This window comes from Ceratotherium simum, chromosome 22 (genome assembly GCF_057802395.1).
Source record: "Ceratotherium simum simum isolate JZ-2026a chromosome 22, ASM5780239v1, whole genome shotgun sequence".
In the NCBI taxonomy this organism is placed as follows: domain Eukaryota; kingdom Metazoa; phylum Chordata; class Mammalia; order Perissodactyla; family Rhinocerotidae; genus Ceratotherium; species Ceratotherium simum.
Window position 1 is genome coordinate 8,623,048 of NC_141921.1, and position 15,496 is coordinate 8,638,543.

General features: G+C 51.4%; 1 protein-coding gene across 1 annotated transcript; it reads left to right on the forward strand.

Annotated features, from left to right (window-relative positions):
- The first annotated feature begins 728 nt into the window (after positions 1 to 728).
- Positions 729 to 4,448, forward strand: DMRTA2 (DMRT like family A2). The gene is made up of 2 exons (XM_014793838.2): positions 729 to 1,886; positions 3,215 to 4,448. The coding sequence occupies exons 1-2, from the start codon at positions 1,331 to 1,333 to the stop codon at positions 4,264 to 4,266; spliced, it is 1,608 nt and encodes a 535-aa protein (XP_014649324.1). The 5' UTR covers positions 729 to 1,330; the 3' UTR covers positions 4,267 to 4,448.
- The last annotated feature ends 11,048 nt before the right edge of the window (positions 4,449 to 15,496 follow it).

Genomic DNA, 15,496 nt, shown 5'->3' on the forward strand with positions numbered 1-15,496 from the left:
CCAATGTTCACTCAGAGCCGGTTCCGGAGGCGATGCCCTGCCTTGGTGCTGCCTGCTGGGCCATCCGAGTCCCAGGAACCCAACTTCTAGACCAGAACGCGGGAATCTGCGCCCGAGCGGGGTCCCGCGGGGCCCCAGGGTAGAGAGGGCGTGTCTGACGACTTGGTCCCTAAACCGGGAGGGGAGGGGAAGGCAGTGTGAGATGGTCAGCAAAAAGGGTCTCTCCCCTGCAATACCTAACTTCTGCAAGATACTTTTTCCTCCCCGACTACTCCTCCAGACTAAAAGGCTAAAAACTGTGCCACAGGTTTTACTCCATCCCCACCCCCAGCCTATGCCTGCGGCTTTTTTTCCTCAGGTACAACACCCCTATCCCCCGCGTGGACCCGGGGACCCAGGCATCCGTATCTTGTTTTTCGCTGTTTTCCTCTCATCCCCCAAGCTAATCTTTGGGCAGGGTTTGCCTATCTAAAGAAAGTTTCTCTGGCTGAATTTTCTCTTTAATCCTCCTCCCCAGGCCTCCAAAACTCAGCTCCACACCCACTTTCTCTCCCACTCTTGGAGGCCCGCACCGTGGAACTCGTAGCCTCCACATTTCCCCGGGTCCCTGGCCTCGGCCTAACTTTGCTCCCGAGTTGCTTGTTTCCCAGCTCTCCACTTCCTAGAGCTATTCTTCTTTCTGTTCCTGATTTTTCTCTGGAACTCTCGGGCTCCCACCAGCCAAAAAAAAAAAAAAAAAAAAAAAAAAAAAAAAAAGAAAAGAAAGAAGAAGAAGAAGAAGAAGAAAACCCTTTACCTAACCAGTTGAACTCTATGTCTTCAAAGCTCTTCCACAAAACTTAACATTTCGTCTCAGATTTTCCTGTTTTGCTCTTGGCATCAGTCTGTTGGGTCGAAATTTTTTCTATAATCCGAGTCCCATCAAACGAACATTTCTCTTTACCTGTCCCACCCCAATTAAGCTACACTTTTGAGAATTATATTTTCTTTTCCAAACCCTCGTTACATCCATCTGAACCAGTGACTTTCAAACTTTATGTCTTTTTATTTTTTCCAGCAGAACCACTGATTCAAACGAAACCTCACACCCAGCGCGTAAATCAGATATAAGAAGAGCTCTGGTGGGAGTGGGGTGGAGGAGCTCGGCCTCACAAGGGGGCTCCGAAGGCACCGCCTCCCAGCAGTTTGGCAACCACTAGACAAACTTCCGCGGCCGCAATTTCCCCTCTAAGCCTGGGTTCCTGGAGAGTGTGCCTTAGCTTAGCGCACCGTGCACTCCTCACCGCGCGCCTCTACCCCCTTCCCACGGTCTTCCACGCCAGGTCCTGCCATGGAGCTGCGCTCCGAACTGCCCAGCGTGCCCGGCGCGGCGACGGCGGCGGCGACAGGGACGGGCCCCCCCGTGGCGTCTGTGGCGTCGGTGGCAGCGGCGGCGGCGGCGGCCGCTTCGCTCCCCGTGAGCGTGGCGGGCGGCTTGCTACGGGCGCCGCCGCTGTTGTTGCGGGCGGCGGAGAAGTACCCGAGGACCCCCAAATGTGCGCGCTGCCGCAACCACGGCGTGGTGTCTGCGCTCAAGGGCCACAAGCGCTACTGCCGCTGGAAAGACTGCCTGTGCGCCAAGTGCACGCTCATCGCCGAGCGCCAGCGCGTCATGGCGGCGCAGGTGGCGCTGCGCAGGCAACAGGCGCAGGAAGAGAACGAGGCGCGCGAGCTACAGCTGCTCTACGGCACCGCCGAGGGCCTGGCGCTAGCCGCCGCCAACGGCATCATCCCGCCGCGACCAGCTTACGAAGTCTTCGGCTCTGTGTGCACCGCCGACGGCGGGGGGCCGGGAGCCGGAGCGCCCGCGGGGACCGGAGGCGGCGCAGGGGGCGCCGGGAGCTCAGGTGAGACGCGGCCTGGCGGGGAGGAGAGAGGAGCAGGGACGGGGCCCAGGGGCGCGCGGCCCAGGGACTTGTCTCGGCACAGAAAGAGTAGTATCCCCTTCTCCAAACGCCTCGACTTTTAGAGGTCACCGCGCACCCAGCCCCGGAATTTGGGCATAAACACATAAACTCTTCCTTCTTCCCTTTCCGAAGCATTTGCACTTTACTCCTTCCTTTCACCGCGGCCACAAATATAAACGCTTAAATCTTATCTCCTCTACCCAAATGCAGGCAGGACCCAGCTCCCCAGGTCACTCAGCTCAGTCTTCTCCTCAGAGCGGAAACCTGCGCGTCTTATCTTTTCCTTGGTTCTGTGCTTCTCCATGCGCCGCGGTTCCCTCCGCTCTTTCCCACCTTTCTTCAGAAACCCGACCCTCTCCAAGCCCCCTCCGCCGCCCCGCACCGCTGTCTCTAGGTATTGAAGACACTTCGTTCCTTTTCCCCGTGTGATTCCCTTTCTCATGCTCCTAAGGCTTCCAGGCAACCGCAGGCTGCGCCCTGCTCCTTGTTTCTAGCTTCTTTCCCTGCTTGTCCCCGTTTGCTCAGAGTACGCGCTGTCTCACTTCCCTCAATCCCATTTCCTCTTCTTCTCTACTCCCTTGCCTGGCCCCAGCCACCTCTTCAAGACTCCCTCGGCTTTTCCTGGGGAGGGAAGAAATTAGACCCGGGACATTCAGGAGCCCTCTCAGCTTGGGAGGAAAGAACTTCTTAGGTCTTAATTTTTGGAAAGGGTGGATTAGAAATAGAGGCTCTACTTTTGCCTGTAAAGAGGCTTGGGATCTCGTAGATGTCCAAGGCGCCCTCCTTTACAGGCTGTGCTGCCCAGAGCCAGAGGGCACCCAGGGCTGGGCTGGCTCTTGGAATCACAGAGGTGGAGTGGGGTCTTCTATACAGTGTGTGGTGTAGGTGGAAGTTATGTTGGCTCCTGCTTGAACCCTGGGCCAGGCCACTTCTCCAGGGCAGGGCAGGACTAGAAGGGGGATAAGGGTGGAGGTGTTGGGGCACAGATGTAGGAAGAAGGGCACTGGACAGTGAGTTTACAGGGCACAGGTGATTCAGATTCTGGGTACAGAAAGAGAGTGCACCCTGGGGGCAAGGGAAGAGAGACGGGGCTGTAGGGGATCCGAGAGGAAGCAATGCTGGAGTGAAAAGAAAGAGGGCACTGGAGCCCAGTGAATGAGGGTCGTGGGGCTCCGAGGGAAACTGGGATCCAAAGGGCTGGGTTGCTTTGGGTGAGGTCGCCTCCTAGCTCCTAACCTCTCCTTACATCCCCTTTCCTCCCCTCCCAGAGGCCAAGTTGCAGAAGTTTGACCTGTTCCCCAAGACGCTGCTTCAGTCAGGCCGCCCAGGCAGCCCGCAGCCGGCTCCGGGGAAGCCCTTATCACCCGATGGCGCGGACTCGGGTCCGGGGACATCGTCCCCGGAGGTGCGGCCGGGCTCGGGCTCGGAGAACGGCGACGGCGAGTCTTTTTCGGGGTCGCCCCCGGCCCGGGCCTCCAAGGAGGCAGGTGGCAGCTGCCCGGGCAGCGCTGGCCCCGGAGGCGGCCCCGAGGAGGACAGCCCAGGCTCCGCCAGCCCATTGGGCTCGGAATCCGGTTCCGAGGCCGACAAAGAAGAGGCGGAGGCCGTGCCCGTGCCAGGGCTGGGCGGGGGCCCGAGTCCACGGCAGCGGACGCCGCTGGACATCTTGACGCGCGTCTTCCCGGGCCACCGGCGAGGCGTCCTGGAGCTGGTGTTGCAGGGCTGCGGTGGCGACGTGGTGCAGGCCATCGAGCAGGTGCTGAACCACCACCGCGGGGGCCTGGCGGCCGGCCTCGGCCCCGCCCCGCCTCCCGACAAGGCCGCGGTGGGTGCAGCGGCAGCTGCGGACGACGCGTGGCCAGGCCGCGTCGACACCGCCGCCGCCGGGGGGCCCGGGCTGCCCGCGCCGCTGCAGGCCGGCCCCGCCGCCCCGCCGCACCACAGACCTTTGCTGGCCGGCGCCATGGCGCCCGGGGCGCTGGGCTCGCTGAGCAGCCGCTCGGCCTTCTCGCCACTGCAGCCCAACGCCAGTCACTTCGGCGCCGACGCGGGCGCCTACCCGCTGGGCGCGCCGCTCGGCCTCAGCCCCCTGCGCCTGGCCTACTCGGCGGCGGCGGCGCACAGCCGCGGCCTGGCCTTCATGGCTCCCTACTCCACCGCCGGCCTGGTGCCCACTCTCGGCTTCCGGCCGCCCATGGACTACGCCTTCAGCGACCTCATGCGCGACCGCTCTGCCGCCGCCGCCGCTGTGCACAAGGAGCCGAGCTACGGCGGCGGCCTGTACGGGCCCATGGTCAACGGCGCCCCTGAGAAGCAGTAGGGCGAGGGCCCCGGCAGCCGGGCGGCCGCCAAACAGGCACCCCAGCCTGGTTCCCGCGGGCCGCCGGCCCCTCGTCGTTCGGTCGCTCTCTGAGCCCCAGCTGGGGTCCTCTCGCTCCTAGGCGTTTTTCGGTTTTTCGTTAGGGGGTGGGTGGGGAGAGCTGAGCAAGGGGAGCAGCTACAGGTGCAGATGTTCTCGGAGGGGGTGCGCGGCCCAGATCCTCATCCCCCGACCCCCTGCTCGAGGCCCCTCCAGCCCTTCGAAAGGCCGGGAATTCTTGAGAATTCAGAGGCTGCGGCCGCCGCGCACGCTCCTGCCTCTCCTTTTGCTCTGCTCCTCTCGCCCGCCGCGCTCGCAAATGGATGGCAGGATAGTCCGCGAGTCTGTCTTCTGTGTCTCCCCCTACCTTTAAAAAAATTTTAAATATTCTCTCTAACAAATATAAATTTAGGATGTATAAATCCCTTCGCACTGAGTCGAGTCTTTGGGACACACATATATCGATATCAATTGTAAAAAAAGGAAACAAGTTCTAAGGTGCACTTTCCTCGTTGCGGTATTTGTTGCTCTCTTTGTTGCTTATGCCGATAAGCATGGGTTTCCTTGGTGCAGTGTGACTTTTTATATATGTATAAATCTATATATAATCTATACATATATATATACAAGCCAGTGTATAATGTTATAAAATGGAATTCTAAGTTATTAATTGTAACCTGTAGGTGACCTCGGTATTAACGTGAAAAATATTCAAAAACAAGCAAAAAAAAAGGACAAAATGGAAAAAAATTAGACTATGCGCGCATTGTACTTATCAGGTTTTATAGATTAAATATATTGTAAACTCGGGACGAATCCTGCCCACCCGCCCCTCTTGCCTGCGGCCGGTCTCTCCCCAAGGAGCGGTCAAGGTGCGCACTGAAGCAGGAACAGAGCGACGTGTGACTGAGCCAGAACCGCCCGCCGGAGGGCCCATCCCGCCTCCCGGGACTCGCCAAAGGCCTGGGCCGATGGGCCGGCAGCGGGAAACGCTGCTGCAGAGAATGGCTCACTTTGTGCTTTCCTTTGCATAGACATGAGCTAGAAATAAAGGTTATTTTCTAAGAAAACAACACCGTATCCCGTCCCGCTCCTCGGGCGGCCGGATTAAAAAGGTCTTGATTTCCCGCTCGGGCCGCGGTGCCAGGGAGAAGCTTGACCCAGGTCCAGCTGATGCTCCGACCCTCGGGGGTGTGGGGCTCGGAAACTTCCTGCGGCGCCTGGGAGGGCCCGGCGGGCGGCTCAGAACTCCGAGAGGACGGCGCCCGCTGCGCGCCTGGGACCCAGTCTCTCTCGCACTCCCGGCCCGGGCGCGCGGGTTGCGGCGGAGTCGCCTTGCCAGTGCCCCCGGTCCCCGGATCGCGGCCTGAGCCTTCCCCGGAATCCTGCGGGGCTGGCTGCCGGGTTCCCGTTCTCCCCGGGGCGCGGATTTGGGCGCAGCCGGAGTCGCACACCCCGCCCCTTCCTTCTCAGAGAGGGTTGGAACCAAGCGCGTTGGAGGCGGCGGCTGGGGAGGGAAGGCTGCGACCGTTCTCTCACTGAGGCTCGCGGCTGGGGAGTTATTTTGGGGTGGGGGGTGCCGCCCTCGCCCGAGGCAGTGTAATCTGAGAGCGGCGGTGAGGACGCGCCTTCCAGCCAGACCTCTCCGCACCCCGTTTCCTTTCCCTCCTTAAGCGGAACTAAGCAAATTATCCGCTCCCGGGCCGACCCCCTCCTCCGACCTCCCGCCGTCCGTCCCGCTCCGGGCAGGGAAACCCCCTCTCCGGGAAACAGGGTGCCCCTCCCCTCGGCTGGGCCCGGCGACACCCCGAGGTAAACTTCTGGGGCCGGCTCGAGTTCCGCCGGGCGGTGAAACTTAATAGCAGGACAAGAAAATGGTTTAATAAAGAAGGGCTTTAATAGGGAACTAATTTGATTGAGTTGCCTAATTCCACTTTAATTGGAAAGGGGTTTGGCTGTTTGGTTATAAAGTGCGAGGGTGACGATGAGATGGAAGTGGGGGGAGAAGGAGCGAGAGAAGAAAGATGGGGCCAGGGAGAGAGCGGGGGCGAGAAAGGGAATGAGGTAGGAAGGAAAGAGGAAGGAGAGGGGAGAGAGAAAAGAGGGAAGAGTTACTTAGAAGAAGAGAGGAAGGCGGGAGAAAGCGCGCGGGAGTTTCTAGAAGTGTGAACTTCCTTGCCCTTCACCGCCGCGCCCTCTCAGGCCTCCCGCGCCCTCCTCCCACTCCAGGTTTTCCGGGGCCTCGGGGCCTCTCGCAGCCCGTGTTCCAGACGCCCCCTTCTCGGCCTCCGCCCTCATCCCCACCCACGGTGAACCTAAGATCGGTCTGGGTCTCTTGGTTTCAGGAGGGACCTACACTGGGTCTCCCGGAGCTCCTTGGTTCCCGCTGGTGTTCAAGCCACACCCGAGGGCGGCCTGTGGGCCCGCGTCACCCAAGAATATCTGGAGCTTCGTAGATTTCAAGATTATTATTTTAGTTCATCCTCACAGCAAACCCGGAAGAATCTAGTGAGTTTATTATCGGCTCCGTTTTACAGAGGAGGAAACTGAGGTCCGGAGTGGTTTAGGGACTTGTCCAACCATCCAGAGACCCTGGATCTCCTCTCCTCTCCATCGTCCCTGGGGGCCTCCTCCTCCTCCTCTCATGAAGCGATCTCCGCTGGCCAGTGGTGGGGGCTCTGCGGAAACCCCCCTCCCATGTGCGCAGGCGGCCCAGAGAGGGGAAGCAGCTTGTCCCTCGCGCCCAGGAATGCTGCGGCCGCAGCTCCGGGCTGGGAGCCTCTTCGGTAGAGGTCAGAACGGTTCGCGAGCGGTGGAAGTTCGAGCGTGCGGAGTAGTGGGGCTCGCAGGTTCCTTTCCTTCGCCCGGCGCGTCTCCGTGGCCCAGGCCCCGGGACGGAAACACGAGGCGGCCAGCCACAGCCTTGACGCCTGGCAAAGTCCGGCACCCACGCGCGCCCCTGACCTCACTGCCCGCTGCGCAGTCAGGAAGACTGAGGCTCAGAGACCCACAGTGACCGACCCAGGGTCGCACGTCCAGGCTCTGAGGAGCCAGAATCAGAACCCAGGTCACTCAAGCCGAGTTGCCGGGTGACAGCGGTGAGGGTGGGGGTGGGGGTAGGGCGGGTGAGTAGGCACCGAGGGGTCCGCGAGCTTCCGCGGCCGTGGGAGGGGGCTGAGGCCTGAGCTCCCCGGGATCCGCCGGGAGGAGCAAGGGGTTCCCCGGTCGCGGTCGCCGCAGTGCTCGCAACCCTGGCAGAGGACAGAGGCGGGAGCTTCACCTCTTTTCTGGGGGGAGGGGAAAGTGGAATGGGAGTGCCCTTCCTGACCCCTACTGTCCACATTTATTCCCAAACTCTCCCCTAAGTCTGCTGGAGCCCACCCCGGCCTGGGCACTGAAAGGACCGGGGCCTGGGCAGCCGTGGGGGAGCTCCGTCGACTCACCGAAGTAGCAGTCGTTTTAAAATTATTTTTCTCCTCTTCATCCTCGTCCCCCCCCCCCTTTCTTCATGACAGCAGCACCTACACACTATTGAGTATCTATTGGGGCCAGGCCCTGTACTAAGCATGGTCTGTACAGAATCCTGCTCAGTGAATGAGAAAAAGCCAACAGCTGGGATCCAGGCTCTGTCGGTGGCTGTGTTTATTCATTCACGGATTACTTCAGTCAGCAAATATTTACTAAGTACTTACTGTACACCAAACCCAGTTTCAGGAGCTTGGGATACACAGGTGTGTGAGATAGGCGCCCTCTCTTCCCTCTAAATACTCGCAGTGTGTTGGGGAGGTGGGGGGAGGCAACTGAACAGGGAAGGAGGATGCACTGGTCAGTGCACCATGGCCAGGGAAGTCTGCCCAGGGACCGCCGAGTTAAGCAGGGCACTGCATCTCCTTTTCCCTAATAAGGTGGGGCCAGTAATAGTGTCTGCCTCTCTGGGTGCTGTCAGAGTTAAACGAGATAATGGGTAAAAAACTCTTAGCTCAGTGCCTACTCACTAGGCATTCATGATTATAATTCTCAGATCACTTGGTGTGCGTGTTGTTCCATTTCACAGAGGAGTAAACAGCTCAGAGGGATTGAGTGACTGGAGCAAGTTCCACTTATAAATCCTCTAAGGTGTCACAGAGAAGGGTCATCAGATGGGAGAGTGTGGGTTCTGGAGGTAGGGGCTTCTGAGAGGAGGTGAGGCTGCAGCTGAGTCCTGAGGGCTTTGGTGAGGGGCAGCATTGTGATCCCTGGCAGGAAGGCGGCGAGGGAGTGAAGGGTCCCTCTGGAGGAGCAGGTGGAGAGAGAGGAGATGAGAAAGGTTGTGATGTTGGACAGAAGTCAGAGACCAGATCATGGAGATCCTTGAGCACCAGGGTAAGGGGCTTGGGTTTCAGAGTGAGGGTACTGGGAGCCACTGACAGCACTGCCTGGTGAGACTTGCATTTGGATTGAGTAGATTGCTAGAAGAAAGGCCGAACCCCTCTGAGGAGGAGCTATAAGAAATGGTGGCACCAAAAAATGGTCAGTGGGAGCAGGGACAGGGAGAGAAGAGGTTGACCTCAAGAACTGCTGGGAGCCAGACTCTCCACTGTTGGTCCAATGTGGGGGGTAAGCCAGGAGAAGGGCTCTGGCTCATTCCAGGTGTCTGTGCTGGATGACTCATTGTGGGCGACACTCAGAGCTGTGGGCACTCGGAACACAGACAAGGTTGGAGGGTGAGGAGAAAAGCTCAGTGTTCAACTTATAGAGTTTGGGTGGCTTATGGGGGCCTCTAGGTGTGGACACCCAATGGTAGACAGAATCAGCATGTGGGTGGCAGCAGGGCCTCGGGAGGGCTGAAGTAGCCCGGCACTGCCCCTTCCCCACACAGGACACAGGACTCCCTTAGTGGAGACTCCAGACACTGCCTCTCACCGTTTCTGTTCATGCCAAGAAGGCTGGCCTCTTACAATCATTCTCTTAAAATTTTGCACCCTGTAAAGGTCATTGTCCTGGGGAAGGACCCTGGGCAGCCTGTCCCTGGATTTATTGTGACAGCAGTGAAGCTTGAACTTCAGGGCTGCCCACCTGCACAGGTCCCTTTCAACCTGTCCTTGCCCTCTACTCCCTGAAGCTTTAGCTTTGGCAGCTTTTCTGCCCTCTCCCACTGGTCCATCCCCGCCTCCCCATGTCCCTGCACTCTAGTCACCCTGAGCTTCTCAGAGTCACCAGATGGTCTCCACGTGGTCTCCGACAGACCATGAACTTTCCTGCTTCTTTGCCCATGCGGGTCCCTCTGCCTGGAAAGTCCTTCCTTTTTTCCTCTACTTTGGGGACTGTCCTTACCTTCCCCAAGCCCCAGTAACACCAATGGAGCTTAAAGTTCAGGACCCCTCACCTGTACAGGTCCCTTTCAAGGTCTTGCACTATGTGCACATGGTCAAGTGACTTCTTTTTCTTGAAGTTTCAGGCCCCCTTAAAAACTGCATCTGCCACTGCCCAGCTTAGGTTGCACCTTCTGGCTTCTTGTTACTGTTAACTATTGGTGCATAACAAATGACCTCAACATTTAGTGACTTAAAACAATAACCATTTTATTATCTCATGATTCTGTGGCAGGGTGTGGCTGAGTCATTCTTTTGTTCCATATGGTGTTGATGGAGATCTCTCAGTGGTATTCAGCTGGTAGATGTGTCGGTCTAGAGGGTGACAGCTTCAGTCACGTGTCTGTTGCCTTTGCACAAATAGCTGGAAGGCTGGGCTCAGCTGGACCATTGATTGGAGGGCCTACATGTAGTCCTTCCATCATGGTGGCCTCAGGGTATCAGACCTCTTACTGTTGACTCAGGGTTCCAAGAGCAGGTGTTGCAGTGAACAAAGTAAAAACTACACGGCCATTTATGACCTAACCTTATAGGTCAAGGAATGTGACAAAATTCTACTATTTGCAAGTGACTGACACCCAAGTCATACTGACTTAAAAAGAGGGAATTGACGACCTCCCTGCAGCCAGTCCTCAGGCTTCTGTGGGGAAGAGGGTCTGCCTGCTGGAAAACCAAGCTTTCAGGATAGTTGAATGTGTGCCCATTTCAGCCCTACACAGGCTTCGTTTTAGCATTTTAGGGTAGGAGCTTTATAAGGCATGTTCCTTGCTTTTTTATGTTCTTTTCTAACGAACACTGAGATCTCCAAGCTTTCTTTGATTCAAATTCATCTCGGATGTACCGTGATAGGGCTGTGGGATGTTCTTGGAGTGAGGGTTCATTGGCTCTGGCACTAAAAGACTCAATATTTCTGGGATTTTCTGATGCCTTTTTTAATTTTGAAAACCTTTTATTTTAAAATTTTAAGCGTATAAGAAAACAGAGTAGAAGAGTATAATAAATCCTGACATACTCATCACATAACTTTAATTATTAACATTTAGTCACATTTGTTTTGCCTATTTTTTTTCTTTGAAGAATTAAAAGTAAATTACAGACATTGTGTTGGGGCCGGCCCGGTGCTGCAAGCGGTTAAGTGCATGTGCTCCGCCGCTGCGGCGGCCTGGGGTTTGCCGGTTCGGATCCCGGGTGCACACCAACGCACTGCTTGTCAAGCCATGCTGTGGCAGCGTCCCATATAAAGTGGAGGAAGATGGGCACAGATGTTAGCCCAGGGCAGGTCTTGCTCAGCAAAAAAAGAGGAGGATTGGCAGATGTTAGCACAGGGCTGATCTTCCTCACACACACACACACACACACACAAAGTAAATTACAGACATTGTGAAATTCTGCTGCAGGCATCTCTAAAACATGAGCCATTTGCTTGCAAAACCACAATATCATTAATACACTATCAATATTAAAAATAATTTTTCATATTACCTAGTACCCGATACATATTAAGATTTACCCGGTTGCCCCCATTGGGGACATTAATTCATTTATGTATGTATACACACATACATACACACATACAATTGATTTGTTCAAACCAGGATTTCATTGTCTGTAGCAGACACTGTCAGAGCCCCACTCAGATCCCTTGGACCTTTAGGTCCACTGATTTCCAGCTTCCCGGATCAGTTTCTCCATGTCTAAGGGCTTTTATTCCAGAACCACAGAAGAGAGTGACATACCAGAGTTGGGGTGGTGGGAGCCATCCTTCCCAAAGTAGGCAATGAGAGGGTGCATTGTTTGCAGAGAATTTCAAACAATAATAATACTGACTACAAGTTGGTCTGCTTTTTAAACGGTCACCGTAGCCCAGCAATTCTAAAAAGTCTCGGAGATAAGTTTATTACTCACGTCTGAAAACTTTTGCTGGTGGTTGAAGTTCTAAACAATCTCTGAAGTGATTGTTGAGCTTAAATGATGTGCGTGGACGTGTGTGTGTGTGTGTGTGTGTATGCAGATATACACATTTATAAAGTATATTTCTTTTTTTTTTTTTTTTTTAAAGATTTTATTTTTTCCCCCCAAAGCCCCAGTGGATAGTTGTGTGTCGTAGCTGCACATCCTTCTAGTTGCTGTATGTGGGACTCGGCCTCAGGATGAACGGAGAAGTGGTGCCTCGATGCGCACCCGGGATCCGAACCCGGGCCGCCAGCATCGCAGCGCGCGCACTTAACCACCAAGCCACAGGGCCGGCCCTATATTTCTTTATATATATCTCAAATGGTTACTTTATTTTTTCTGTTTACATACAGTAGAATTGACCTTTTCATAGTACATTTCTAAAAGTTTGAAGACGTATAGATTTGTGTAACCACCATCACAATCAGGATTCAGAACATTTCCATCACCCCAGAAAACTTCCTTGTGCTGCTCCTTTATAATCAGGCCTTCTCTCCAACCCCTCAGCCTGGCAATCACTGACCTGTTCTGTGTCTTTACGGTTTCTTCTTTTCCAGAGTGTCCTATAAGTGGAATCAAACAGTATGTAGCCTTTTGAGACTGGCTTCTTTCACTCAGCATAAGGCCTCTGGAGTTCATCCAAGGTGTCAATTGTTCACTCCTATTTATTGCTGTGTAGTCTTCAATTGTATAGATGTACCACAGTTTGTTAATCTAAACTGTTGAAAGACATTTGGATGTTTTCTTTTTTGGTGATTATGAATGGAGCTGCTACAAACATTCATGAACAGACTTTTGTGTTCTCATAAGTTTTCGTTTGTCCAGGGTAAATACTTGGGAGTATGATTGCCAGGTCATACGGTAAGTGTATGTTTAGCTTTATAAGATATTGCCAAATTGTTTTCCAGAGGGGCTATATCATTTTGCATTCTCACCAGCAGTGTATGAGAGTTGCTGCATCAGTGCACTTGGTTTGTCTTGCTCCTTTTTTAAGCCATTCTAATAGTAGTGCGGTGGTATCTTATTGTGGTTTTGAGTTGTATTTCCCCAAGGGCTGATGATCTTAAGCACTTTTTCATGTGTTTGTTTTCCATCCTTATATCTTCTTTGCTGAATTGTCCAAATATTTTGCCTATTTTTTAAAAATTAGGTTGTTTGTTTTCTTACAGTTGAGTATTTTTAGATAACAGCTTTGTTGAGATATAATTCATATACCATACAATTTACCTAAAGTGTTCAATTCAGTGATTTCTAGTATAGTTCCACAGTTGTGAAACCATCACTATAATTGATTTTAAAACATTTTCATCACCCTCAAAAGAAATTTTGTACCCATTAGCAGTCACTACCCATTTGTTCCAAACTCTCTAGCCCTACACAGCCACTAATTTACTTTCTGTCTCTATAAATTTGTCTGTTCTGGAAAATTCATATAAATGGAATCATGTAGTCTTTTGTGTCTGGCTTTTTTCACTTAGCATAATATTTACAAGTACTTAGAATAATGTTACAGTACTGACCCATGCTACAACATGGATCAGTACTGATTTATCTTCATTGTTGAATAATACTCCACTGAATGGATATACCACATTTTATTTATCCATTCATCTGTTGATGAATATTTGAGTTGTTTCCACTTTGTGGCTAATATGAATAATGCTGCTATGAACACTTGTGTACAAATTTTTGTGTGAACATACATTTTCATTTCTCTTGGGTATATATGTAGGAGTGGGCATTGCTGGATCATATTATAACTCTATGTTTAACCTTTTGAGGAACTGCCCAACTGTTTTCCACAGCAGCAGCACCATTTTACAATCCCACCAGCAGTGTAATAATAGGGTTCCAATTTCTCCGCATCCTGGTCAACACTTGTTATTTTCTGTCTTTTTGATTCTAGCCATCCTAGTGGGTGTGAAGTGGTATCTCACTGTGGTTTTGATTTGCATATCTCTGATGGCTAATTATATTGAATATCTTTTCATGTGCTTTTTAGCCATTTGCATATTTTCTTTGTAGAAATGTCTATTCAAGTCTTTTGCCCTTTTTTTTTTGGTGAGGAAGATCAGCCCTGAGGTGACATCTGTTGCCAATCCTCCTCTTTTTGCTGAGGAAGATTGGCCCTGGGCTAACACCCCTGCCCATCTTTCTCCACTTTATATGGGACGCCGCCACAGCATGGCTTGATAAGCGGTGCGTTGGTGCGCGCCTGGGATCTGAACCTGTGAACCCTGGGCCGTTGCAGCGGAGCGTGTGCACTTAACCACTACACCACCGGGCAGCCCCTTTTGCCCATTTTGTAAATTGGGTTGTCTTTTTGCTATTGAGTTGTGAAAATTTTTTTATATTCTGGATACAAGCCCCTTATCAGCTAGATGATTTGCAAGTATTTTCTCCCATTCTAGGGTTGTCTTTTCACTTTCTTGGTAGTGTTTTTTGCAGCGCAAGTTTTTAATTTTGATGAGGTACAATTTATCTGTTTTTTTCCTTTGTTGTTTTTATTTTTGGTGTTATATCTAAGAAATCACTGCCTAAACTAAGGTCATGAAGATTTACACCTATATTTTCTTCAAAGAGTTTTATAGTATTAGCTCTTATACCAAGCCATTGATCCATTTTGAATTATTTTTGTATATGTCTGAGGTAATAGTCCTAGTTCCTTTTGCATGTGGATATCCAATTGTCCCAGCACCATTTGTTGAAAAAAGTATTCTTTCCCCCATTGAACTGTCTTGGCACCCTGGTCAAAACTCAATTAACTATAAATGTGAGAGCTTATTTCTGGACTCTCAGTTCTATTCTATTGATCTATGTCTACCTTTATGCCAATACCACACTGTCTGGAGTACTGTAGCTTTGTAATAAGTTTGAAATTGTGAAGCGTGAGTCCTTCAACTTTGTTCATCTTTCTCAAGATTGTTTTGGCTATTTTGTGTCCCTTGAATTTCCATATGAATTTTTGGATTAGCTTGTCAATTTCTACAAAGAAGTCAGTTAGAAAATTGATGTGGATTGTGTTGAATCTGTAGATTAATTTGAGAAGTATTCCCATTATAACATTAAGTCTTTTGATCCATGAACATGGGATGTCTTTCTATTTGTTTGGGTCTTCTTTAATTTCTTTCAATCATGTTTTGTAGTTTTTAGAGTATAAGTTTTGTACTTCTTTTGTTAAATTTATTCCTAAGTATTTTATTCTTTTTGATGTTATTGTAAATTGGATTGCTTTATTAATTTCATTTTTGGATTGTTCATTTAAGTATATAGAAATACATTTGATTTTTGTATATTGATCATGCATCCTGCACACTTGCTGACCTCGTTTATTAGTTCTAATAGTGTTTGGTGGGTTTCTTAGTGTATTCTATACAAGATTATGTCATCTGTAAACAGAAATAGTTTTATTTCTTATCTGAATGCCTTTTATTTCACTTTGTTGCTTAATTTCCCTGGCTAGAATCTCCAATAAAATGTTGAGCAGAACAGCAAGACTGGACATCCTTGTTTTGTTGCTAATCATAGGATGAAACCATTCAGTCTTTCACCATTAAGTATGATGTTAGCTATGCATTTTTTGTAGATGCCCTTTATTAAGTTGAGGAAATTCCCTTCTATTCCTAGTTTGTTGAGTGTTTGTATCATGAAGGAGTATTGAATTTTGTCAAATGCTTTTTCTGCAACAATTGAGATGATCACATGGCTTTATCCTTTATTCACTGATATGGTGCATTATATTAATTGATTTTTGGATTTTAAGCCAACCTTATGTTCCTGGGGTAAATCTCACTTGGTCATTGTGTATAATCCTTTTTGTGTGTTAATGCTGCTAGTATTTTGTTGAGAATTTTTGCATCTATATTCATAAAGGATTTTGATCTGTA